Source organism: Pinus tabuliformis, chromosome 2_2, assembly GCF_031772625.1.
Source record: "Pinus tabuliformis cultivar Carrire ecotype Pingquan chromosome 2_2, CPIR1, whole genome shotgun sequence".
Classification (NCBI taxonomy): Eukaryota; Viridiplantae; Streptophyta; class Pinopsida; order Pinales; family Pinaceae; genus Pinus; species Pinus tabuliformis.
Genome location: NC_142300.1, coordinates 826,690,742 through 826,717,822, shown reverse-complemented (window position 1 = coordinate 826,717,822; position 27,081 = coordinate 826,690,742). Strand labels below are relative to the sequence as shown.

Genomic DNA, 27,081 nt, shown 5'->3' with positions numbered 1-27,081 from the left:
CAAGGGTTGGGACAATCATGGGTTCCTATATGTTAAATTTGGCAACTAGGGCCAAACTCCACCTTAGACAACTCATATGATGGAGATGATGTTTTTGTTGGATTCCTCCTTTCGAGAGGTGTAGGATTGGTATAAAGTTCATCTCATTCTGACATGTATAAATGGAATTACGAATTTATTTCTTCTATGGACAAATTATCAAGGTCTGCCAACAATCTAATGTAGGCTCAGAAGCCCAAAAAACATGTCTCTTCACCCTCAACGTTGCATATAAATAGAAGGAGCATCTACCTCATTTGATCATCATTCATTTCACACATCTCTCTCTCTCCTCATCTGATTGGGTGTACAGATTTTTGGGTAGGGTCTCTCCACACATGCGAAGGACAGTTTGTGATTTTCGGTTTCATGCGTTAACAAAATTGCAGAAGGTTTAATGAGCGTTGACCGGGAAACAATTGACCTTGTTTCACTGTGATTTTCTTGGAGAAAATTATGTTTTGGCAAGCTGCATTTTTGGGCACAGATTTCGAGGTATTCTGTACTATTTGACCAACGTTGACCGTAGGTTTGACTTTGCGTTGACCAAGTTTGACTGATATTTTCAGGACTGTTTTGGGCTGATTCAAACTGTCCTCGGAGGCTGAATTGACTAGGTTTGACCGAGCTGATTTGAAGTTGTAATTCTGCTAAGTTGACCAATGTTGACTTTCTCGTTAGGACATCCTGTTGACTGCAGTTTGACTGGACAGATTTGACTGTGATTGGGCAAGTGAATTTTATATATTGTACTCTCTCTGCTGAACTTTTGAAGAATAATAAGAAGAATTGATCAAAGGATTTCCCCACATTGGGGTTTGTCCCTGACATGCGCCACATCTTGTGTCCTCTTGTCTTGGTTTGTCTTCTACTTTTTATTTATGCTCTATCTGCATTTACTATCATGTTAATGTGATTGCTAATCTGGAAATTGATATTGGGCTAATAAGAAAAATTGAAGTAAATTGATCTTAAGCATAGAACATACCATTGTTATCTAAAATTAACATGGTATTGGAGCTGAGGTGAAGGCAAAGCCCAAGCAAGAGTGAAAAGAGCAATCTTTAAGATTTGTTGGACAAGGAAAAGATTCAGTGGCCTCCGCATCTTACTACAAACTTGATGACAAGCTCAATGACAATTCTGATTATCATGCATGAAAGATGTCTCTTGATTTGACTTTGGAAGAGCAGGATGTTATGGATTATGTGCATGGAAAGATTACTGAACCTCCTTCAAATGCACCAATCGCTGCTAAGACAAAGTACAAGAAAGGGAAAGTCAAAGATAAGAAGATTATCAAAGATTCTATTAACAGGCATTTGGTTGCATACATCTTCGATTTGAACACATCTAAGGAGATGTATGATAGGTTGGTTGGCATGTTCAAAGTTAGCAATGCAAACCAAGTCCTCTTTCTCAAAAACAAGTTGAAGGACATAAAGAAGGGAAGAAGTGAAGATATCCATTCCTATTTCATGAGGATTATCGAGGTAAAAAATGATCTTCTTTCAATCAGAGAAGTTATTGCTGATAGGGAGCTCATTCTCATTGCCCTTGGAGGTCTCCCTCATGAATGACGTGTTCAACACTACTATCCTCAACAATGACAGGATTCCAGGTTTTGATGAATTGTTTTCTAGATGTAATCAAGAAGAAACAAGGATGATGGAGAGAGACATGCCTTCAAATAGGAATGAACCTACTTCATTCTCCTCTCATGCTAAGAGAAGAACAATGCAGGTTCAAAGAAGCAATGTCAAGGAAGACTGGGATTCAAAGATGGAAGGAAGGGAAGATGCTTCATTTGTAACAGGTTTGGCCACTATGTGAGGGAGTGCCCTAATAGAAGGGATACACCTCGGGATGATGACAACAACAACCACAACAATTTCAGGGGCAACAACAATCAAAGGAATGGCATATTCAACAACAAAGGAAAAAGGAATGCTCTCGCTACTCAACATGGAAATGGTTGACCTCCCAAAAGATCAAGAAACTCCAAGTATGATGAATCTAATGTTGTAGATAACAATAAAAAAGAATTTTATCTTATATCTGCCCTCTCTACTGCCTCTCCTCCGAATACCTTGGGAAATTGTTTGATTGATAGTGGTGCCTCAAGGCACTTCACTGGGTATAAAGAAGGCCTTCCAAATCTGATAGAAAAGGATACAAATTTGGAAATTGTTCTTGGGGACAATGCCACCTATCCCATGAAGGGAGTTGGGAATGTTACTCTTCAATTGAATCAAGGTAACACCATTCATCTACAAGAAGTACTATATGTACCCGATCTAAAGAAGAACCTGGTGTCTATCTCGGCAATGGAAGACAAAGGCTTCAAGGTGGCATTCATTGATTGAATGGTATGTGTCTAGAAAATAAATTTCAAAGAAGCATTTACTCTTGGATTTAAGGTTGATAGCCTATATCAAGTTAGAGGAAGCCCATTGGGAGCTATGTCTTGCGATACATCTCTTCAATCCGAATTATGGCACCGGAGGTTTGCTCATCTACATTATAAGGCTCTACCTGATGTGAGAAAGATGGTGATAGGTATGCCTGAATTTAAAGTAGAACATGAAGGTGTTTGTCAGGGATGTGTTGAAGGAAAACATACAAGGGGACAATTCCCCTCAAGTGATAGCAATACTATCGACATTTTGCAATTGGTTCATTCTGATCTATCTGGTATGATGTCCGTGACATCTTTGGGAGGATATTTATATTATGCTATCTTTGTGGATGATTTCTCTCGCAAAACTTGGATATATTTCTTGAAGAAGAAGGACGAAGTATTCTCATGGTTCCGTTCTTTCAAATCCTTGGTCGAAAATCAAACAGGGAAGAAGATCAAAATATTGAGGACTGATAATGGAACCAAATATGAATCAAATGAGTTCAATGACTATTGTAGAGAAGTTGGCATTAAGAGGGAGACTACTACCGCATATACTCCCGAGCAAAATGGAGTTGCTAAAAGAAAGAATTGTTCCATTATAGAAGCCACTCATGCCATGCTTCATGATCAAAGCCTTCCGAAGTTCTTATGGGCGGAAGCTGCCAACACTGTTGTGTATGTTCAAAATAGATGCCCTCATCAAGTGTTGGACTCCAAAACTCCTGAAGAAGTTTTCACCGGTAAGAAACCTGATGTTTCTCATTTTAGAATTTTTGGTAGCCCCGTGTATTTTCATGTGCCAAAAGAAAAGAGAAGAAAATTGGATGCATCTGGGAAGAAAGGAACATTTGTAGGCTACAGTGAAACTTCTAAAGCATAGAGAATCTATGTGCCTATGTGCCTGGTCAAAGAGAAGTGGAGATAAGTCATGATGTCACCTTCGATGAGGATGCTACCCTCGGGAAGATTAGTAACCTTCCTATTCCAAGGAAGGACAAAGAAGAAGATACAAGAAAGCAGGGAGAACCGCAGGATGAGTCGATGCCCGATGTCGAAGTACCAATGGATCCCATTGATCCACCTCCTCATGAGCCCTCCTCCTCAAAAAGGAGACCCTCATGGCTTAGGGAAACTCTCGAAGATGCTGAGAATCATATTGCCCCAAGGGGGACATTTCGTGAAAGTAAGAAACCAAATAGGTACCAAGGGTACTTAGCTGCCATGAGCAACATTGTTTAACTTGAGCCTTGCACATTCGAAGAAACTGTGAAGCACCAAGTTTGGAAGGATGATATGAACGAAGAGTATGAGTCGATTATGAAGAATGATGTCTGAGATGTGGTCCCTAGACCCAAGGACAAATCCATTGTCACCTTGAAATGGCTCTACAAGATCAAGCATGGAGCTAATGGAAGTGCTGAAAAGTTCAAGGCTAGATTTGTCGCTCGAGGCTTCTCCCAAAAGGAAGGTGTGGACTATGATGAGATATTTGCACCAGTTGCCTGATATACCACCATCCGTTCGATTATAGCCCTTGTTGCCTCGCAAGAATGGAACCTACACCAGATGGATGTCAAAACCGCCTTCTTGCATGGCAATTAAGGAGGAAGTCTATGTAGAACAACCTGAGGGGTTCAAAGTTCAAGATCGTCAGACACATGTGTGCAGGTTGAAGAAAGCCCTCTATGGGTTGAAGCAAGCTCCCCGGGCTTGGTATGAGAGGATCGACAGCTATCTGATAAAGCTGGGATTTACAAGAAGTGAAGCTAATCTGAACCCTTACTTTAAGGTTGAGAATGACAAACCTCTCATCTTGGTACTTTATGTGGACGATCTCTTTCTGACAGGTGCAGACCCTCTCATTCATCAATGTAAGAGGGAGTTGTCTTCTGAATTCGAGATGAAGGTCTTAGGACTGATGCATTATTTCCTAGGGTTGGAGGTATGGAAAAAGGAAAGTTTTGAAAGATTTCGGATGGTGGACTGCAAGTCTGTGAGACTGTGACTACTTCGATGGAACTTAACTTCAAGAAGTTATGTGAAAGTGCTGCTCGACTCGATTTGGGAAATCCTTTTGAGTATCGTCAACTCGTGGGGGCCCTGATGTTCTTGGTGAACTCCCGTATGGAAATATGCTTTGCAGTGAATACATCGAGTCAGCTTATGGTTGAGCCTCATCACATACACTGGATTGTTGCCAAAAATATTTTGAGATATCTCTAGGGCACAATCACCTATAAACTAAGATACACTGTCGGGAATGTGTTCATGGTTATTCTGATGCTAACTGGGCTGGCAATGTGGTGGATCGTAAGAGCACATCTGGATGTTGCTTCTCTCTAGGTTCTGCTTCGATATTTTGGATGAGAAGGAAGCAAAAATCGGTTGCTTTGAGCATCGTTGAGGCTGAATATATTGCTGCTAGTATGGCCTCCTGTGAAGCTGTTTGGTTGAGGAAGCTCTTCAATGATCTATTTGGACATGTGATGGATACCACCGTGATCTATTGCGACAATCAAAGTGGGATTCGTCTTTCTGAGAATTCCGTATTCCATGACCGCTCCAAGCATATTGATATCAGGTACCACTTTATCCTGGATATGGTACAACAGGGAGCAATAAGGCTCCGTCATATTGGGAATGATGATCAGGTGGTAGATATTCTTACAAAGCCCTTGAGGAAGGTCAAATTCTTAACCTTCCGTGAACGACTTGGAGTTGTGGAGAGACCCTCTTATGAGGGTCCCGTTTGAGTTGGATATTGAGCTCTGGGAGCTCCGGGGTGCTTGGGGTATTTCTTGAGCGATGAGCGACCATAGGGTGAGTGGTTCACCTTCCCCTAGTGGTGCGCGATGTACAGGGTGAGTGGTTCACCTTCCCCCGTGATACCCCACGATGGTTGAGATATGCATAGGATGAGTGGTTCACCTTCTCCTATGGTATATGAGTAGGATGAGTGGTTCACCTTTTCTTGCCGATACATCCTACCCATGCAGTTTGGGACTCATTGGAAGTACCTCTCATCTGGCCAATGAGTAGGGAAATGAGGATAGGAACCTATAGTACTACCGATGGACGCATTGTGTACTATCGTACTCCCTATGTTAGGATGTTTGATATTGATCTGGGATCAATGGAGACTGATTTCGGGTCAGTGGAGAGTGGTATGACGCACTCTCGATCATTTCTTCTTCATTATTTCTTCATAGTTCAGCAAAGCAGGGATGTCAGAGATGGTATAGATTGACAGATGGTTTGGCAGGTGGAGTTCTCCCTAGTTGAGAGGGAGTTTAAATTTGGCAACTAAGGCCAAACTCCACCTTGGACAGCTCATATGATGGAGATGATATTTTTGTTGGATTCCTCTTTCCTAGAGTTGTAGGATTGATCTAAATATCATCTCATTTTGACATGTATAAATGGAATTATGAATTTATTTCTTCTATGGACAAATTGTTAAGGTCAACCAACAATCTAATGTAGGCTCAAAAGCCCAAAAGACATGTCTCTTCACCCTCAATGTTGCATATAAATAGAAGGAGCATCTACCCCATTTGATCATCATTCATCTCACACATATCTCTCTCTCTCATCTGATTGGGTGTATGGATTTCTCGGTAGGGTCTCTCCTCCACATGTGCGAAGGACAGTTTGTGATTTTTTGTTTCATGCTTTGACCAAATTGCAGAAGGTTTGAATAGCATTGACTAGGCAACAGTTGACCTTGTTTGACTGCAATTTTCCTGGAGAAAATTTTGTTTGGGCAGGCCGTATTTCTAGGCACAAATTTCGAGGCATTCTATATTGTTTGACCAACATTGATAGCAGGTTTGACTCTGCGTTGACCAAGTCTGACTGATATTTTTGGGACTGTTTTGGGCTGATTTAGACTACCCTTGGAGGCCAAATTGACTGGGTTTGACCGAGTTGATTTGAATGTGTAATTTTGCTAAGTTGACCAGCATTGACTTTCTGGTTAGGGCATCCTGTTGACTGCAGTTTGACTGGACAGATTTGACTGTGATTGGGCAAGTGAATTTTGTATATTGTACTCTCTCTCTGTTGAACTTTTGAAGAATAATAAGAAGAATTGATCAAAGGATTTCCCCACATTGGGGTTTGTCCCTGGCATGTGCCACATCTTGTGTCCTCTTGTCGTGGCTTGTCTTTTGCTTTTTATTTATGTTCTATTTCCATTTACTATCATGTTAATGTGATTGCTAATCTAGAAATTGATTTTGGGCTAATAAGAAAAATTGAAGTAAATTGCTCTAAAGCATAGAACATACCATTGTTATCTAAAATTAACACTATATGATGAATGAGGCTTATAGAACTTGTAGGAACGAGGGTGATGGCCATGATGATGGGGTAGAGCTCATGTATTGGCTTTTTCCCACGTGCTAAATGTGTTTGTCCCGACCATCTTTTGCATTTTGTGGTACATTTTCCTGTTGAATGTGGCTAATTATGCTTTTTTTCTTTTCAGTTGCATCAACCTCCTGGGCATCATTCTAGCCCTATGTGGACCTAGTGGAGGAATTTGGACCCAGGTGGGAGAAATGATGAATGGGGTATTAATGAGTGGAAAGGGGGTAATATATGCGGATGAGGGAGCGAGACCACACAACCAAAATCAGGGTTTCCCGTGAAATACCATCACTAAAGCCAAATGGTCAGTAAAAGAGATCCCACGGGACTAGAATCCAAGGTTAATATCCAAAAAGGGGTCTAGGGGACAAGAGCATAGACCTAGCCCATTCTTTCTGCCAAATCCCCCCATTAATCCATGCCCAGAAGTGTCCATGATAAGCAAACTACAATACTCAATTACCAAATGACAAGGCATACCTTTAGGTTTGAGAGGCCCTCCTTCAAACATACGATCATGACAGATGGGTGAGGGACCACATGGCTGGCTCAGGTGGCGGAGAAGTGCCAGAACGAGCTAGTTGGTGGCTGCAAGGGGCTACTGGTTGCCGACTGAGGACCATCTTGGAGAAATTTTTTCTGCTAGGGATATCACCTACAAAATGGTGGGTAACATCTGGCTCCAATTGTGACGTGATTTCTTGAAGAAGTGGACGAAGCTACTTGAACGGGAGGTCACGAGAACTCCAACAATCTCTTGGTTTCCACAGACTTGTTATCTACACATATCAACGTTTGAACCCATGGGGCAACATGTTTTTCACATCGTCTTATGATCACCCATGCCTAGTGTTAGGCCGTAAAATCAAGAGAAAAATAAAATATGCAAATTTTAATTTAAATGCATCTAATCTACCATGAGAAATATCATATGAGGTTAGTTCTAATGCAAAATCAACATGCGATGCATCCTACTCTAACATGCATAACATACAATGTCAAGTGCTAGGTATAATCATAGACCCAATGCAACTAGCATGTCAATTGATCAATACAAGAATGCATGCTTCCATGATTATTTTTGCAGTGGACTTGGCAGTACAAATGGGAACAATGATATGAGGGGTTGCGAGGGAGGGAGATGAGAAAAGAAGAGACCCATATGCCATAGAAAGGAACCTTGGAAGAAGGAAAAGACACCAGTCGAGAGGATTGGATTTGATCCTCCAACCAAGAGATGGAAATGTCAATGACCAAGTATTTGAATATTTGATGGAGAACTATCTCGGGCCTATCATCCTTAGTGTAAGGAGTGAAAGATTCAAACATGTTTAGGATGATACTATTTTGTTCATTGGGAAAACAAGAAGTGGACCCATCATCGTATTTGGGGAAAAACAATGATTCTTGGTCCTTCATAGGGGATAGCAGCTCTTCATCAAGAATATGGGAATGAACATCATCACAAACATCTATTTCCAGAGCAGGGGAGGAACGCTCAAACATGAAGAAAACCCTTTATAAGTGGCATGGCCTAGGGAAGCAACTTCCTCAATTTCTTCTATTTTAGAGTCATTAGAATTTCCCACAATCTCAGAAGGCTCTTCTTTGATTGAATCATCTTGGAACATAAAGAAGAGACCTTTCCAACCACTAGGAAGGGCTTCATAAGGACCAACATTGTTATTCAGAAGGGGCGGAGCATTTTCTTCTTCCCTGAGCTCATTCTTATGGACTTGAGAAACCATGGGGTCTTCATTTCTATAATCATACCCAATTCCCCAATCAACAACCCAAAAGTCACTCGTAGATTCTTTGTTTATTCGACTATCATGATCTTCCTCATAATCCTCCCATTCTTCACTATATATTTGGTGTTGGTTAGGATGCCATTCATTCTCTTCTTTAGATAGGGAGGACTTTTCCTCCTTCATCTATTCCCGAAGAATGATCTCCAAGGTATTTACTACATGATTTTGATAAAATGCCTCAAGAAGAAGGTCATCGGTAGGACTCTCTTTATATTCACTCTTCGTAATACAGAGCCTTTCTGATTGCTCGCAATAGTGGGAGAAAATCTCTTGGGAGTTATATGTGGCCATTAGTTTTCTGCAAGACTTTTCATATTCCATCATCCATTCTTGCAATGTCTGAGGGCTCTTGGGGTTGAGATCTCCCTTATTATACTTAGAGGACATGCTTTCCAATTCACGAGTCTCTCCTTTGGCACCATCATTAAAGTATGCATCAATAAGAGACTCTTCCTCAAGCATGAAACCATATTCAATAACTTCCTCCTCTCGAAGGACCATATCTAACTTTTGGGATATGTATTCATGAGATTGGAAACTCGGCCTTTCATGCAACAAGAAGTGTGTAGTCAACGTTGGAAGAGAAGGAATGCTTTTAGGTTTACATGACTCAAGCCAATCTGTACTTGGGGCAATGGATAAGACAAACAATTCCATTTGGTCATAAGGTTGAGCTATATTTTGCTTTGAAAGGTACCTTAGGAACCTTACCACATGGTTGGTTGGTTGCGGAATGTGGATCCCCATAGAACATTGGCATATTCTTCATGGATTTTGATGAAGGATATCTTGGGGTCCCTGTCATATCTATGGTGGGAATATATGTGGTCAACATGCTGCTAGGTCCTTAATGACGCGAGAGTCGCCAGAGTGAACGAAATTATCTTAACAAATGCTTGCTTCACCCTACAAGCATTGACTTTGAAGTTCAATGAAGAACTAGGGCTTCGTTCTTCCAATTGAGTCGCCAATAATGTTATGTCAATATGCCGTATGGGGAACCAAACACACGTTTCGTATCCCCGACAACGACGCCAAAATGTTACTGCTCAAACTAGTAGGGGGCCTTAAAGGGACTCCTAAAGGGATAACTGCTAGGTCAAGGGCAACAATGGAGACTTAGCCCACTATCACCTCAGCTAAGACTCCCTACTCTTTACGGACTTTCACTGATGGGAGGAGACCCGGTATATGGAACTCACTTGTGAAGGATGTATCAACAAATGGATGTGAATTGACCTTAATGATCCTTTTCCTAGAAAGGGGGGAAGAATGGAGCTTACTTGTTCTTCAAGCAAGGTACAAAGATTTCTAGGATAAGGAGGTGAGGATTTGAGGGTTAGGTTAGATGAATATATTTTGTAAAGGAGTTTCCCAATCCTAAAATCCTTATTGAACTTGACTTTTCGAATGGTTCTTGAAGAATTGACTTTTCAAAGGTGTGGGACCACACGAGACCAAGTGGACCCAACCCAGGTTAAGGATAGGGAATCTAGCAACCAATGTTGTTCTTAACTCAGATAAGGGAGGGGAAAGGATCAAACCAAGATTTTCCAATTAGAAGTGTCAAATTGATCCTATGAGGTGTTAGCCTAGGGAATACCAGGGCAAAGTTTGATCTTAGAGCTAGGGCTTGGGTTATCTCACAACTCCACCGTCGGAATGGCTTCAAAATTGAAGGAGGCCTTGAGGACACACCAATGCAGTAGAGGCTAGGAGATTGAAATTTTTCTATGGCTATTTCGTCAGGAAAGTGATGCCCTAGGTGACCCAACTTGGCTGGACCTAGAAGAGGAAGGGAAGAGGTGGAGAAAAATGTTCTTTGAGTGATCACCTATTGGTAGACCAATGTCTAATCCCTTGAGGAGAATGGAGTCTAGGAGAATGATGAGAAAGGAACTTGTATTTCTGTCAAGGATGCCTTAGTGACTACTTTGCTTGGCCTTTAGGGCAAGAAGAAGAGACCTCAAAGCTTTTATACTTTTCTTTGCAAAAAGAGATGGCTTATCAAGATAAATTCACCGGTAGAATTATCCCTAGGAGATTTCATTCACATACATGGCCCATACATTGAGAGATGCTATATAGAAACAATAATTCCACAATTTCGCAATTATGCAATGTAGCAATTAGCCCTAGTATAGCGAAAATCCCATTCAATGCATATGACAAAAGTAAAACAAGAATAACATTAAATGTGTGTACTTACATGTAATAAAACATATCCAACCATCAACAATTTGACAATAAAGAAGCTCCAAGATAAAATACTCCAATCCAAACATCAAAATTCATCCATGCTCCAATTCATCATCCCAGAAAAAGTGCGAAATTCTCTAAAGAGAAGAATGATCCAATCCAAAGTGATGATACAAATGAATTCATGTCTCTCCTATTTATACACTCATTAGGAGTTCGAATTACCTAATTTGAGCCTACATTAGCCCATCAACTAAAATAATGTGCAAATAACTATCTATTGGTGACAAGCCCACCAAACTAGCTCACAAATAAAATAATAAGCCTCCCAAGAGGTCAAATGATCAATAATTCATGTCGTTGGGCTCTCTAAGAGGCCTGATGAAGTCCATAAGTGCCAAAATGATGGATTGGACTTCTAAAAGCAATGGACAAGTGGTTGGCCCCTTGTTCTCCACATAATAAACCTGTGGTGCTCCCAATGGATGTGAGGGCACACAAGTGACCTCATGGGTCTCCAAGTAAGTCAAAGATGCCTGTAGACCATCTGTAAGAGCTCAAATGATGGTGTAGGTGATGCCACATCATCCTAAAAGTCCTGGGTTACCTACCAAGTGCATGACACATCTATGGGGTTGGATGGGAAAAGGTGAACCAGGTGCATCTGCCTTGTGCAATAGGTGAATCTCGATCCATCTTTGAACATTTTTGGGGATCCATGGAGTGTTGTCTACTGTTGTGGAGGCCTGTGGCTCTCAACACACAACCTACATGCTCCAATGTAGGTCTCTGGAGGGTTAGGATCCCGTATAGGGAGACCAAACCCAAGATGGAGACCACCTGCAATCCCACATAAGATCCAATGCATCCCGTTCCAGTACAACAAGTCATCAAGGAAATTGAGTAAAAGAGCTTACAAACCATGGACCACAGGTGGGGACTTCATAATGGCTTGCCCTTCCATGACGGGCTTTGACATGTGCTAATGTCTCCAAACTCCAAATGGGTTTAACCGAGTTTCCCATTAGGTGGTTTCTACTTTTAAAGGGGATAATATGTCCAAAGTACATCCTTTAAAAGATGGTGGCATGTGATAAAGAGGTGAATGGAGTAGGGAATGAGGAGGAGCAGTCTTGGGCCACGTGTTGGGGACTGGGGTACAAGGTTAGCTAGTAGAAGGGAAGCCGACACTTGGGTATATAATGTATAGGAGGGAGCAATCGTGGTACATGAGGTGGCCCGACCTTGGTTTTTCTACCCTTCTTTATATGCCTTTTGCCTTTTTATGTTTTTTCTTCAATTAACTGCTTAAAGCTCAAGGGGTAAGAGCATGATGTGTGAGATATAGTAGTGGATACCCCCTTTTAAGGTAGGGCGGTTCATTGCCCACCAGGGGTTGGGACAATCATGGGTTCCTATATGATGAAGGAGGCTCATAGAACCTGTAGGAACCAGGGTGATGGCCATGATGATGGGGTAGAGCTCATGTATTGGCTTTTGCCCACGTGCTAAATGTGTTTGTCCTGACCATCTTTTGCATTTTGTGGTACATTTTCCTATTGAATGTGGCCAATTATGCTTTTAATTTTCTTTTAAGTTGTATCAACTTTCGGGGCATCATTCTAGGCCTAATCCAAGGTGTGGGAAAGGGGAACGGGAAGGAGAGAGCTAGCCCTATGTGGACCCAGTGGAGGAATGTGGACCCAGGTGGGAGAAATGATGAATGGGGTATTAATGAGTGGAAAGGGGGTAATATATGTGGATGAAGGAGTGGGACTACGCAACCAAAATTAGGGTTTCCTGTGAAATACCATCCCTAAAGCCAAATGGTCAGTAAAAGAGATCCCCGGGCCTAGAATCCAAGGTTAATATCCAAAAAGGGGTCTAGGGGACAAGAGCATAGACCTAGTCCATTCCTTCTATCGAATCCCCCCATTAATCCATGCCCAGAAGTGTCCATGATAAGAAAACTAAAATACTCAATTACCAAATGACAAGGCATACCTTTAAGTTTAGGAGGCCCACCTTCAAACATACGATCTTGATAGATGGGTGAGGGACCACATGGATGGCTTAGGTGGCGGAGAAGTGGCACAATGAGCTAGTTAGTGGCTGTTGACTGAGGACCATCTTGGAGGATTTTTTCTCCTAGGGATATCACCCACAAAATGGTGGGTAACAGGACCATTAACAGATGAAATAACATGAGTTAGTCCAACTCATGCCTTGAATCTACTTTTTACCTATTGATGTAAGCCTTTTTTTACGACTTCTTATCGCCAATAAAATTCTACCATAACATAACCCATTTTGAAGACAACACTTCTCATCTTCCTTTTACATAAATGCTCTATGGACCAATGTCCCTTCTTGGTAGGTCTCTCCACCATACCACTAATCGCACAATATACACACACTAGTAACTACCACATTCTATAAATCTCTCTAGTCTCAGTTATTGGTGTCCCTGTCACACTCAACCAATATAGTCTTGCAGGTCTATTTTTTTGTCATATCTTTATTTTTTGTTATTTTGTGTCTTTAACTTTAGCACCATCCTGTATTTCAACATTTGTAGGTAGTGAGAAATGGTTACTTTGACACAACACTAGCAACTCAAGTGTCAGCATAATTATTGATTACAAGAATGTGGCATTCAATATTGCAAAAGGAGTTATTGATTTTTCTTTGTTGCATGAAGGTTGATTGAACTGGCATTGAATTGTTGCCTATCTAGTAGTGTTCATATTTAGTATTTAGTGTCTTACATGATCATGTTATATTTTTGAAAAGTTCAATTTTTGTTAGGGATATCTTTTTGTTGGGCTATGAAAAGGATTATATGAGGGGTCTAAGTGGTTAGGTGTTAAGATTTATAAAGGGTGTGATTTTATATTGGTACTGGAAATGAAGTTGGTTTTGATCTTTGACTGGAAATGAAGTCGGATTTGATGATGCTGGGACCTATTTCTTTTCACATAGATAGTGTCCTAGTATTAAATGATAAATAATTAATTTAAGAAGGCTAACGCTAAGCAAAAATGGGCTTATTCAAGTACATGAAATTGCGTTGATGTCTAGCTCTGATATCTTGGAAAATTTTAGTGGTTTGTTTGCTGCTTGTGTTTAGAGGATTTTGTCGAGTTTGAAATTTTTTGTTTGTTTTGGTTAGATGTTTATAGTTCTCATTTCATGCATAGATCCATATATCTAGTTTTATTATTATAATTATTATTGTTTTCTTTATATATTTGGTGGTTTGAGGAAAGATATTTTATTTCCTTTCACTTTGTGGCATGATTTCAACATCTTCACCTTTTAGAATATAGTAAAATATTATTCTTATTTTATATTTTCTTGGAGAAGAATAACTGATATTTGGAAAGGGAAATAAGCCCTCAGTAGCTAAGCGAAGAGAAAAACGGTCTATGTACCAGGTTCCTGCGCATTCATCGTAGGAGACCTATTGGCACGAGACCAACATTCCCTTTATGCAATTACACTTTTGATGCCAAGGCTAAAAGAAAATTTGTTTGTTTCCTTTGAACGTGATTTTTTTTTTCGCTTGTTGCATAATTTTCTGTGACTACTATCATATGTCTTTCAAACTTCATGGGTTACGGTAAGAAGACTAATCTGTGTGCAGATTTGGAGTCACATGAGTAGAAGCTATGTTGCCATCTTTCAATATTCATCAACATGTGTAAGGGTACCAATATGTGGAGAAGAACTCGGTTCTTCGGATGCCTTAGCCCTGGGTTTAAAACATTTCTCTAGGTAATTCAAACTCTTCTTCAAGCACAAATATAAGTTTGTTGTTCATAAGAAGTGCTTATTCATGTGCAATTTTGTATATGTGGAAGAAATGCATGTTCACAGAAAGTAATGAAGCACCAAAACTTCCACATGCAGAGGAAATCAATGAGATTTGACAACCAAACCTGCTAGCTACAAGTCAACTTCTTCAAAGGAAGTCCACTTAGTCAACAAAGGAATGTCACCTTCAAACTTCTACAATTCTGGATCACTGTAATAAAAGCCCAAGTAGCTTTCTACCATTGATCTATTAAGGCCTGAACTCTTTGCTTTCTTGAATGATCAAATAACAGATTTTAACTCTTCCTTTGTCAGCTAAGTCTCCAATTTCCCATTTTGTTGTTCGTCTGTCATATTAGGGCAGTGAGAGGCAAACTTGAGAATCTCAGCTAGACCACTATGTTACAATCTGCAGTCTCTAGAAATAAGGATATGAAGTGATTTATTCCTCCTCCTGCAATTTCCCAAAATGTAGTTACCATAGAACCATCATTCCTTTTGATCTCCCATGTGGTGTTGATTTATTTGTGTCTGGTTGAGTTTTATCCTCATCTCCCTCAGCCTGCCATGTAACCCTCCTCCATATCTTTAAACTCCTTGCTACTTATTCATTCTCCAACAACTCCATTTTTATTTGTTTCAACTTTTTCAGATTAGTTTTCTCAACTTCTGAGAAGATGCCTTCTTTAGATATGTCATGCATTAGTTTAAATTTTTTGTTAGTCCTACCTAAATCATTTTGAGTTGCCTGGGCTTTACTTTTTTCCCATTGTGTGACTACTCTTGACTATCTTCAAATTTTCTTCCAATTGAATCATCGTCGTTTCTCATGTATTTGTGTCAAATTTGTTCCAATTCAGGGTTACTAGGCTTTTGTACTCCTCTTCTTCTAACCAACCATGATTAAATTGGTAGTGACCTAGTTTTTTTTGCAGTATAGATAATATGGTCAAAGCCGCCTCCATCTCCAACCCATGACTTAAACCTATTTGAATCTTGTAGAACTCTTTTTGAAACCAGGAATTTGCCCAATCATTTTGACACTCCATCTATTCCACTTCTGACATTTCTCCAACTTGGAATTATCTCATTAGTTTCAATATCACACAGAATGAGGTCTTCAAACAATTGGATAACATAACCAGTGAGGGGATCTTGATTACATCATTACACAAATATACATTCACAAATACAAAGTTGACGAGTCACCCAACCTTCATATTTGGCTACAAAATGCAATGCACCCCACTTTTTACATTGCAATCACATTAGCCTTCATATTTTCATTCAATTTTGCAGAAAATGGCCACTAGTCTATAATACAATTTTTTTTGCCTTTTCCATTTTCTCTTATTCAGGCTTTTAATTTTCCATTGGTTTGTATTACTTTTCTTTTCCCATTTTCCAATGCCCAGACTTAATTTTTCAAAAAAACAAAGTGCTGAAGGACTAAATGGTTTTGTTATAGCAGATCTCTTCATATTTCTCTGAGATATAGGGTCAACATAGATATGTGATGCATAAAGTTAGAATAGTACTTCATTTTATGTTTCAATTTTTTTATAGTTATACTCAATCTTCAGTGTTTCTTTGAAAATGTTGTTGTTGCTATCTATCAAAATAAGCAAATCCCTTAATGTACCCCCACTCCTATCCCCTATACTATCAAAGAGAATTTCCATGGCCTTTAGTGATGTATGAAGATAGAGGTCAGTCTTACTATGTCCTAGGATCCTGCAACCATGTACGACTCAAATGAACATTGACCATACACATGACCTAATATTTTGCAACCATGTGCAACTCAAATGAACATTAACCATTTTGTGACAACAATTTGAAGTTATTTTCAAGCATGTTCACAAGTTACAGACAATATTTTCCCTTAATCCTTCATCCTTCAGCCAATCAAGTGTATCTATGTCAAGTTTGACGTGTTCATAAACTTGAGAGGACCATTTATATCCTGGTGGTCTAATAGAGGTTCACCTTGAAGTTGGCCTGTATTAATTTGTATAGTTGGTTCTATTGTTAAAACTTTGGAGCATAATATATAAATTTTCTTTTTGGTAGGCTTCAAGGTTGTTGAAACTTGAGAAACTATCTACTGTAGGAACAACCTCCAAGAGAAGGGTTGGGTCAGAGTTGTGACTGTGCCCTCCGATGATTATGTCTTATAAAAATGTCAAAGGAAAGGCCTTAGTCTAGGCTGAGAAACCTATGTTATGTCAAAGGAAAGGCCTTAGTCTAGGCTAAGACACCTATGCTAATCCTGCATCTTTGGAGAAATTTTCGAAAGCCACATGTAAAGATGTCCACAACCTTCCTTGCTTGAGGCAGGAAAACAAGTATATTCTTTGTAAGAGGAAGAATGTGCCCTAAGGAGAAGACTTTTCTATCCTTTTGGTCTAGGACAATAATGAAGGAATGTTGATAGATTGGCCCCAGGGTCCAGTTGTCGTTTCTCCTTATCAACTTTTGGTCTTGGAATGTTCATTGGCTTGTTGACCTCTGGAGAGGAAATATGGTTAGGAGAACTAAAAATATATTTAAAGTTGTGATTGGGAAAGTGTGATCGAAATGACCTCTGGAGAGGAAATATGGTTAGGAGAACTAAAAATATATTTAAAGTTGTGATTGGGAAAGTGTGATTGAAATGTTGACAGAAGAATGGAGTTCTATGACCTTTGGTTTTACCTTGTGAAATTTTTGATAGAAGGTGAACAGAGTTCTCATAAGGCAGATTAGAGTTTCTTTGTCTTTGATAATTTGGTTTGCAGAGCCCACTCTTTTAAGCCACCAGTGGCCAACAACTTAACTTCATAATGGTGTGGGACTAAATTCAACCAAGGTTTGGCAATGGGAGGATAAAATAGCCTACAAGTACGAACTTTAGTACTTCTATTTTGGTTTTTTTTTTATTTAAAAGTGCAATTTTTGTAATTAACCTGCCAATAATGACATATGGTAGTCAGAGGCTTGTCTGATGTGAGCCTACTTCATTACAATATGTATTATATCTTTTATCGATATCAATGGATATTAGAAAAACCATTTTCCAGTAAAATAATGTGTGTGAAGGTTAACTTGTGCTCTCCATTCTTTCCAATGCCTCAATTATCTCCTCCTTTTGGGTTTTGACAAAAGTTTTTACTGTGATGCCTCTGGTGAATGTTTTTTGGTTTGTCAATGTTTTGCAGTATGGTAGTATCAACATGAATTTCCTATGTTTGTTTTGAGTGTTCTGATTTGTCTACTTGTTTCTGAAGCAAGTTGAACCTGTTAATAATTTTTTTATTTGTTATTGCTTTTATTTTTATGTTACTTGGTGTGTAAGAATGACCGTTGTTCTTTGTGATTTACAGAGTTTTTGAAAGCTAAATGTTTGATGCATTCTGAGGTTGCACTAGTTCTGGAGAGAAGACTTGAACAACTCAGGAAGACAACCGATGATCCCTCATCTCAAGTGTCACAGTAAGAACATATCTCACGAAAAAAAATTTTTTCTGCCTTCCCTTCCCTCTAGACTACATAACAACTATATTTAATAAGAGTTAAGTGGAAAATTATATTATGTATAATGGAAGAGGGGTATGTTAGTATGGGTGCTAGTATTTTGTTGAATTTATTTTTATTTGAAATTTGCATTTGCAAGTAATTATTCTTGTTATAATTTCTATGCAGGGTGTTTGAAAGATCTTTGTAGTACGTAAAGCAGTTCAGTCGATACAAAAATCTAGATGTTGTGAAACAAGTTAGAGAGTATTCTTTATGTTAATTCCTGGGATTAGTGTTCTGAAAAGGGCTATAACTTATATTTAAAATTTCTCACCTTTTAAATCCAATAGTTAATCAACTGTTGTGTAGTATAGAATTTTGGAAAAGAGGTATGTAATCCTTTACTAAGGCCTTACATTGTGCTTAGCAGAAACGGATTGGGTGAGTTCGAGGTATGAAATCCTTTAATTGGGAAATGCCCATCTAATTGTGGTTCAAATTCATACTTTTAGAAGAGTTCATCTTACTGAATCTAAATATTGTTGCCATTACAGCTCTGTGTGATTGGAAATCTTTGCCCTGAAACTGTAGAAGAGGCCAAAGCTATGGTTCCATCCCTTAAGGTAAGCCTAAAGTTACCTGTTCTTTATGATCAAAAGGATGTTTATTATTTCTGAATTGTGAATCCTATTAACTCATGAAATTTGATTAAGATAACTACGCTATTGCATTTTTATTGGTGTAACTTTGTTTTGCAATTTGCATAGTCACTTCATTTCTTTTGCCTTTATATCTTTAAAGGCATGAAGTTGAGAGCTCAATCAATGCATCATTACACAAATATACATGCATAAATACAAAGAGTTGATAAGTCACCCAACCTTCAGTTCTAGCTACAAAATGCAATGCACCTCACTTTTCACATTGCAATCACACTAGGCCTTCATATTTTCATTCAATTTTGCAGAAAATGGCCATTGGTCTGTAATACATTTTTCCTTTTCCATTTTCTCTTATTCAAGCTTTTAGTTTCCATTGGTTTGAACTTCGTATTACTTTTCTTTTCCCATTTTCTGATGTCCAGACTTAATTTTTCAAGAAAGCAAAGTGTTGAAGGACTAAATGGTTTTGTTATAGCAGATCTCTTCATATTTCTCTGAGATATAGGGTCAACATAGATATGTGATGCACAAAGTTAGAATAGTACTTCATTTTGTTTCGTGTACGCTATTTTAAGAATAGTGTACGAGTTTTCTGTTACTTTTTTTTGTACATGCTATTTTAATAGTTTTCTACTTGCTAAATATAGTTTACAATAGCTAGAAGATGTGAATAAGTCATATAGTTCGTTGGGTTTGCCTTCTAAATTGAGCATATGGAGAAGGGCACGAGGTAAATCACTGAGTTTTATGGTCTAGATTTTAGTGTCCAATGGCATGAGAGATAAGTATGCTAAGAATTTGTTGTTATCAAAGGTTGTTATGCATATTAAATAATCTTTTCCCACAGAATGCGGGAGGCACCCATTGCCATGTTCTTGCCATTTTAGTCATAGGCAGGCAATTGAGTGAATGATTCAGGGTCTTTTTGAGGTTTAATTCAAAGTTTTTGTTTGAGTCAGTTACTTGCAGAAAATGTTCGCTCGATTCCCCCATATTTGAGTTAGATTACTGTATTTATTGTATTTGTCTGCCAATGTCAGTGACTTGTGGGGAATGGTGATAAATTCAATTAGTTGTTCAATTTGTGATTTAAGTTCATTAATGGGCTTTGTTCTATTATTACAGGCTTGCCAGAACTTCGTCATGACCAACAACCTTATAAAGAATATGTCGAGAAGATTTCAGCTTTGGCAACAGGGCTATGTCCTAGGGGAATGAATCAATCCCTCTCGACAAGGAAGGTCCCAACCTTTCTAAATTCAGATCCAGCTCCACTATAGAGCTACACCCAAAAATCCATGACAAAAAAAAAAACAGATGCCCCCTACAAGTGTCATGAATAGGCTTATTCTTATCAGATGTTATGTACACACTATACCCTTGTAGGTTTGATTTCAATGCCTTAGCTTTGGTGCCAAATATATTTTCTTCAGTGTGTTTTCTATTGCTTTTCTGTCATGTGGCGCTAGCCAATCTTAGCCAAGGTTGTGTTTATACAATGGAATCTCCTTGATGATGATACTTTGTATTATACAGGGCAATTAGTGTCGTATATTCCCAATCCAATATTCTTTGTCAGTGGATAATGCATGACACTAAACTTGTAATGAACCTGGATTTTCCACCACAGAGCAGCCATATGAGAGGTAAGGGAGGCCAACAATACAATGTTGGCCTTAGCCCTTACAAATAATCTATAATGAGCACTTGTCCAACATAAGTGGGATGCTCCATGTTGATGTTATGCACAATAATGGCTCCAAGATGTTGTAGCTACCAACGCAAGTCTGCATCCCTTCATCACAAGCCTCCATGGACTCCATTGATCCTCGTAAGCAATGTAATAAATTGGGTTAGTTGCCCTTGCAAAAATACTATTGAAGCCCTAGGCATCCTTGAGCCATCTCCAAACCTTCGAACAAAAATCCAAGCTATCACATGCCAACTAATCTTTGATGACCTCCTCCAAGCCACACAATGCTCCTCATCCCATGGGTGCTCTCTAAGCAAGTGGATCTCCATGGGGCCCCAGTGAAGGGCATGCACCAAATTGCCAAGAGAACTTCGATGCCTAAGAGAAACTCTTAAGCCAAAAACCATTTTGAGGTCAAGCATACACTAAGCAAGCTTTCTCAACTGTGCAAATCCACCAAGGACTATCTCTCATGTACCAATCCATCTTGGATTATCTAGGGGCTGAAAATACATCATGTACCTCAATTCTCATTTTGATAACTTGAAAGCACTGTTGCAGGAACCGTCCCCCCTAAGGATCTGGAGGCAGAACCACATCACGTATAGATCTGCCACCAATCCTTCGGCAGAATCGCGGATCTGAAAATCGGATCCACGGATCCACCTTTTTTCGGTGCTTCCTGGCAAATTGGATCCGTGGGGGCCCGATCCACGGATCCGGAAAGGATTGGGTGTGGATCTGTGGAGGTTCGGGCGTGTATCCACCGCGAATCGCGAGCGGATCCAAGGGAACGTGGACGGTTCACACGGTTTCGCGAGGTTTTTTTGTTCTTTTTTTTGGAAATTTCGAACTGTTACATGAGGAACTACACTTTCCGAATACTCCCAAGGTGCCCCTTGATGCTCCCTAGACGCTTTCTAGATGCTCTCTAATGGTAATGTTAAATTCTTAAAGTAAAAGTGACATTCTCCTTTATCTTTCATTTCCATCCCTTTACTTAAATTTTTAACATTACCTTAAATTTTTAACATTACCATGAAACGACTCAGGATGTTTGAGAGTGGTTCCAACCTCATCAAACTTCATATGGAGAAAATAGAATTTCATATCCCATTCAAAATTTAGCAAACTTAACAATTTTCAGGATCAATGGGATTGTGGCGTTTCATTGGATTATATCATGTATGAGGGCATGTGATTGGCATTTAATCAAGAGCACCAAGCCCTATATGTACCCCAGTGTTGGTGTTGTTGATTGTTGAACTCCTTTGTCATGGCCTTAGCAATTATGTACCCTTCACTCAAGTCAAAATCATTGATCAGGCATGTTAAGCTTTCTCTACCATATTATAAGGCTTGGATTAAGCTGTTTGATCAAAATTAGGCAATGTTGACTAATATCCCTATAGAATTGAAGTAGAGGCAAAGGCTAGACAAGAGAAGAGGAATCTAGATTCTAGATGGTTGATGCTGGAATAATTAATCATTGATGTACAATGGATGCCATATCTATCTTGATTTATGTAAAAATATGCATGTTTTCATGTCTTCTACAACTAATTTGGTATTTTGGATGTTTTTTTAAATATAAATGCAAATATATATATATATATATATATATATATATATATAGCAGATGTTTCGCTTCCTAGATTTTGGGAAATGACGCTTCTGCGTCCCCACTTCGTGCAACGTTGCTTGAAAGTCTCTGATAAGACAAACATCTAATATGATGCATATTGGTCCGACAACAGTTAGGGATTTTATTTCCTACAGGTTATAGCAATTTTATTCTAAGTCCATTGCACAACAAAATCCTTTTGAGGAAGCCAACAATTTTGTTTTAATTGTCATGGTTGCCAATGATGGTCCCTCATCCTTACTCTTTATTGATACATTTGAAATTTCAGTGGTGACTTTTTTTAATAGAAACACAAAGTGACTTTGGAGAACTGAGAATTCGAGATTTTTATAATTTTCATGTTGTATAATACCAAATTAAGTAGGAGAACTGAGAATTCGAGATTTTTATAGTTTTCATGTTGTATAATACCAAATTAAGTACTTAGTTACCTCTACTATCCTGGTAAAAAGATATAGAGAGTAGTATTTTTCTGAGGGGTTATGCCGGCCTAAACACCTTTATGATTGGCACATGCAGACTGGTTCTAAGTTAGGGGCAAAGTACCTTCTGGTCTCAAATCCCAAGTTATCTGGACCACCACCTCAACAGAGACCACCTCCACTTGCAGTCAGTACACCAACAAAGTCTACAAACCTCCCAAAAACTCAAGTCAGTACACCAACAAAGTCTACAAACCTCTCAAAAACTCATTCTCCTCTATACTCTACTCCTTCACAACAATTTTCTGGGGAAGAGGAGATTGATGATTTTGAAGATGAAGATTCAATAGCAGAATGTGTCTCGAGGCACCAGTTCAATGATATCACGAATCTTGTATTAGAGTTTCCAACTTTTAAATCAGGTAGTCTAAAGATGCTTTGCTTGTTCCCTTTCATGTTTTGTTTCATATTAGTCAATATAGCTTGCAGAATAAGTCTGCCATGATATGTGGTAATTGATTTGTTTAATTGAGATGTAGACTGCCAGTATTCGTTTTACAAACAAGTCATGGAATGGATTGAAGGAATTTAACAGGTGGGCTGATAATAGCATTGAAACTTGAGAAAGTCTAAGGAGATATATCTTCTTGATTGTGCAGGTTTATCAAGTGATGATCTTCGGGAAACAACTTATGAAGTACTGTTAGCATCTGTTGGGGCTGCTGGGTAAGGGATTCTTTTGGCAGTTTTTAATGCTTTACATGATTGTATTTCAAGTTAGGTAAAAATTTATAAGAGACATTGGACACTTATCTTGCTGTCCAACCATGTATGGTGTAATCAATCTTACTTGCTGGCATTTATTTTTAAGCCAAGCAGTGGTCTTAAACTTCCAAACAAGGAAAATAGAAAAGAGAAAAAATAAAAGTTTACGAGGAAGCTCACTGGTAGCAAGAGTGGGAAGCATAAGCCTCAGCCTCAACAAGCAACAGGCCTAACCAGATTACTCAATATCATTCGTGTACAAATGCAGGCAAGTGACATGATATATTACCATTTCTTTTCTAGACAATCTTGACTCTGTCCCCTCTTTGTCAAAGTGGTTGCACAATATGCATCTATAAATGCCTGATTAACGGAGTTGTTTAGTTTGTGTCTATGTTGACTTGTCAACTTGCTAAGAAAGATTAAACACTTGCATTATCACTTTGGCCTGTTTGCAATAGGACAAAAATATCTTAACCATGGGAGGAAGTTGTAGTCTTTAAAAAGACTGCATCCAAAGTTCCAGTGAACTGGAAACAAAGGCTACCCTGTATGTGCAAAAAACATATTCAATGTTCACAATTCAATTTTTGGCATGCCAAATTTCTGTTGCAATGCTTCCTTAGTACCTATCAATTTATTGTATTCATGTTGAATGAAATCACAAAATAAGTTGGACTTGTCCCAAAGCCTTATTTAGGTAGACCATAGAAGCATCTCTTCACAAATTAACATACCTTTTCGATCTATTTTTGATATTTTAATGGATTCGTCTTCTTTTTTCAAAAAGGAAAAATTATGAAATTTCTTGATTGAGCTCCTACTTTTTCATATGTATTAATGCAGTTTGTGCAGGAGAATCAGTCCATGACATCTTAGTCGTCGACTCGTCAGGATACACCATTGGCACTTTCATATTGCAGATTGATCTTTGAGTAATATTCATATGATAATGCATTGTACTGACCTTGTACGACCTCATAATAAAGAAATACTCATGGTTCTCAACTTTTCAATATGAAAAAGTACATTTTGAAGTTATAAGTGATTATTGCTTGATTATTGTAACTACCTTTTTTAACTAAAAACAGAAACTTGCTTTACTTCAGCCTATCCTGTTCAGTGATATCAAGATGAATTGTAGAAACTGTTTTCCAAATCTAAATACAGCATGTGTGCAATATGATCAAAATCTACTGTTGAAGATGTTAAAATGCTTTGCTGGTCAACCAACTATTTTATTAGACATTTAAAGAAAGTTGAAAGTCACATGCACATCCCATGTCTGCTCAGCAAGAGTTCAGTTACCATTAATCTGTAGGTAATTGGTCATGTGTGTGGGTACTCCCTAATATCAGTAACATACAGAAGAGTTTAGAGGTTATGAAGCAAATACTGAAATACTTGATTAGCAACCAATTATTGAGAGTTTGATCCCTTACTCATCTGTATTATATTAGCAATCCCCAATAGAAGAGAACTACAACTTTGAATTATATTTCATGATTCTATTTTCATTTTGTTGCAAAGATAATATCTGATAGAGCATTGACATATTTCTGATGAGTGCACTTGGTTGAGTGTTTTTACTGATACTCCTTATAATGCAAACTGGAAGTAATTGGCATGCATTTATGCTCTATATGTTATAACTTTGAATTCAAATTTTATTAGATGAGATACCATAAGTAAGAGTGTTTCACATGAACTTGGCTATTTTGACTTTCCAAGGGCTTCAGTAAGATTCTCATCTCAATTTTCTTAGAAAGCATTTTGTTACAGGGTTTATTGCATTTTCAACTGTAGCTGAACTTTTAGGTGAAACTTTACTATTTTCTTTCATCATCATCTATGAGATGAAGTAATACCATTTACTACAGATCAAAAGATTTATGTTTATCTGGTAGATTTTGCCTATGTGAACAAGATTGCTTATTTGAAAACAATGTGGTTGTTTACTTACAGATTTCAGAAACAATGGATATACGAACAAGAGAGGGTTTACTTTCTGCTGTAGTAGGTAGAGTGTCCAACAGAATCTATACTCTTTTGGTCCCTTTAGAGCTTTTGTGCAGCATATCACCAACTGAGTTCTCTGACAAAAGTCATATTTATGGTGGCAAAAGCGACAGGTGGTATACAGGTTTAGAGTAGTTGCACCTCATGGATTATTTTTACTCAGGGTTGTTATTGTGGTACAGTGTTAAACTCTTGCTTGTCTTTTTATTTGTTTTAGATAAAAGTTTTGGAAGAAGGGCTTCTAAATCATCCTGCATTTGGACTTAAGGCTTCTGAGGGTATGGAAGTTGAATTCAGATCTCTCTTAGTGAAGATTGAAGAAGCTGAGGTACATGCTTATGAGAGATAACTCTCCCTGAATGTTTTTCAAAGGAGGTCAATAATTAAAGAATCAAATGAGAATCAACCTAAATTTTAAACCAACATTTGGCAGTACAAATTTTGCAATCCATTTGTGTTTAAATTACTTTGGAACCATAACGAGGATTCTTTTTTCATTCATGATCTTAGGGGCTTCCTTCTTCAGTGGGTTCAGCTCAGCGGGCCGAAGTTTTAAGGGCTTTGAGAAGAGTTGCTGTTGAACTTGTTGGAAGACCTACAAGAGTTGATGTGTCAAGTGAAATCTGCTACTGGGAAGATGGTTATCATCTGAATGTTCAGCTATATGAGAAGTTGTTGTGTAGCGTGTTTGATATTCTGGATGAAGGGAAGCTACTTGAGGTTCATTGTTAATATTTAGTTGTGGATTCTTGTTTGGATGATATGTGCTATACATGGGTACTGTTTCAGCAGGTATATTTAGATTCACTCTAAATCTGCGTGTTTCATTTATGGTTATCCCAATTTCTGGGAGAGACTCAAAGAGCAACCTTTTTTGTACATTGAGTACCATCATATGTGCAATAAAATAATAGACTCGGATCCTTTAGTTTCTTGAAAACTGGTATCAAAGGAGCTCATGTAATAACTTTTCCTATCTTTTGTAGCTTTTATGTATGGAGAAACCATCTTTGGCACTTATACCATGTCTATTAGCATCTTCGAGCCTCATGTGATATTTAAAAGTTATATACCTGATCCAAGCCACTTCACACATTCAAACATGCCTATTCTCAAGGATTAGAGACGTTGGCATTTTTTAGATTCTCTAGGTAGCAATCAAGTGCTTGTATGAGTCTGTCCTGGATTGTCTCCATGTAGCACACAAAGTTTATCAAGAGCACTAGTAGGGTCAAGAAAGGGTGTCCACTATCTCCCACCTTGATTGGGATTTACATCAATGAGTTGGAGTTTTTCCTTAATGGGCATACATATGAAACAATGGGTGCAATTTTTCATTCCTATTCTTCTTTTTGTTGATGATGCGATCCTTTTTGCTTCTTTCCTCAAGGGTCTACAGAGAGAGACAACTGCATTAGAACTTTTTCTATGACCTTCATAGTTGATGGTCAACTTGGGTAAAATTGAGCGGTTACGATCTTCAACAGGTAGGAAGGGTCTTCTTAGATTATCATTTCTTCCTTAGAGTGAAGGAGATTGAGATCACCAGCTCATATTACATACTTCGGTGTTCAGTTCTTAGGCTCTCATTTTAGTTTAAGGCATGTTTAGCCTTGGGTCAACAGGGGGGCTACATTTCTTTTTCACTTCTTAAGAGATAGTGTTTCTGACATCATTTCTAAGAGATGGACATCATTTCTAAGAGATGTCGACCAAGATGGTAATAGTCTTAATTTA

General features: G+C 38.5%; 1 protein-coding gene and 1 pseudogene across 3 annotated transcripts in view; both read left to right on the top strand.

The window, feature by feature from the left end:
* Nucleotides 1-18,139, top strand: part of LOC149195529 (putative multidrug resistance protein) — a 97,377-nt pseudogene extending 79,238 nt beyond the window's left edge. The window contains exon 6 of the transcript XR_016255120.1: nucleotides 18,006-18,139. The product of XR_016255120.1 is annotated as a putative multidrug resistance protein (transcript). The remainder of the gene's footprint in view (nucleotides 1-18,005) is intronic.
* LOC149195528 (protein unc-13 homolog) lies at nucleotides 14,136-26,310 on the top strand. Of its 2 annotated transcripts, XM_089405352.1 has the most exons (5): nucleotides 14,136-14,601; nucleotides 22,658-22,982; nucleotides 23,220-23,286; nucleotides 25,291-25,672; nucleotides 25,855-26,310. In XM_089405352.1, exons 4-5 carry the CDS (start codon nucleotides 25,625-25,627, stop codon nucleotides 26,074-26,076), a joined length of 270 nt encoding a protein of 89 aa, XP_089261478.1. In that variant the 5' UTR covers nucleotides 14,136-14,601; nucleotides 22,658-22,982; nucleotides 23,220-23,286; nucleotides 25,291-25,624; the 3' UTR covers nucleotides 26,077-26,310. The 2 variants fall into 2 exon arrangements, with proteins under 2 accessions (XP_089261478.1, XP_089261479.1); XM_089405353.1 differs by lacking the exon at nucleotides 22,658-22,982.
* The last annotated feature ends 771 nt before the right edge of the window (nucleotides 26,311-27,081 follow it).

Coding starts and splice junctions, on each gene's coding strand:
- LOC149195528 (XM_089405353.1), top strand. CDS start 25,625: ATGGAAGTTGAATTCAGATCTCTCTTAGTGAAGATTGAAGAAGCTGAG. Junction 25,673..25,854: donor TGAAGATTGAAGAAGCTGAG/GTACATGCTTAT, acceptor TCATGATCTTAG/GGGCTTCCTTCTTCAGTGGG.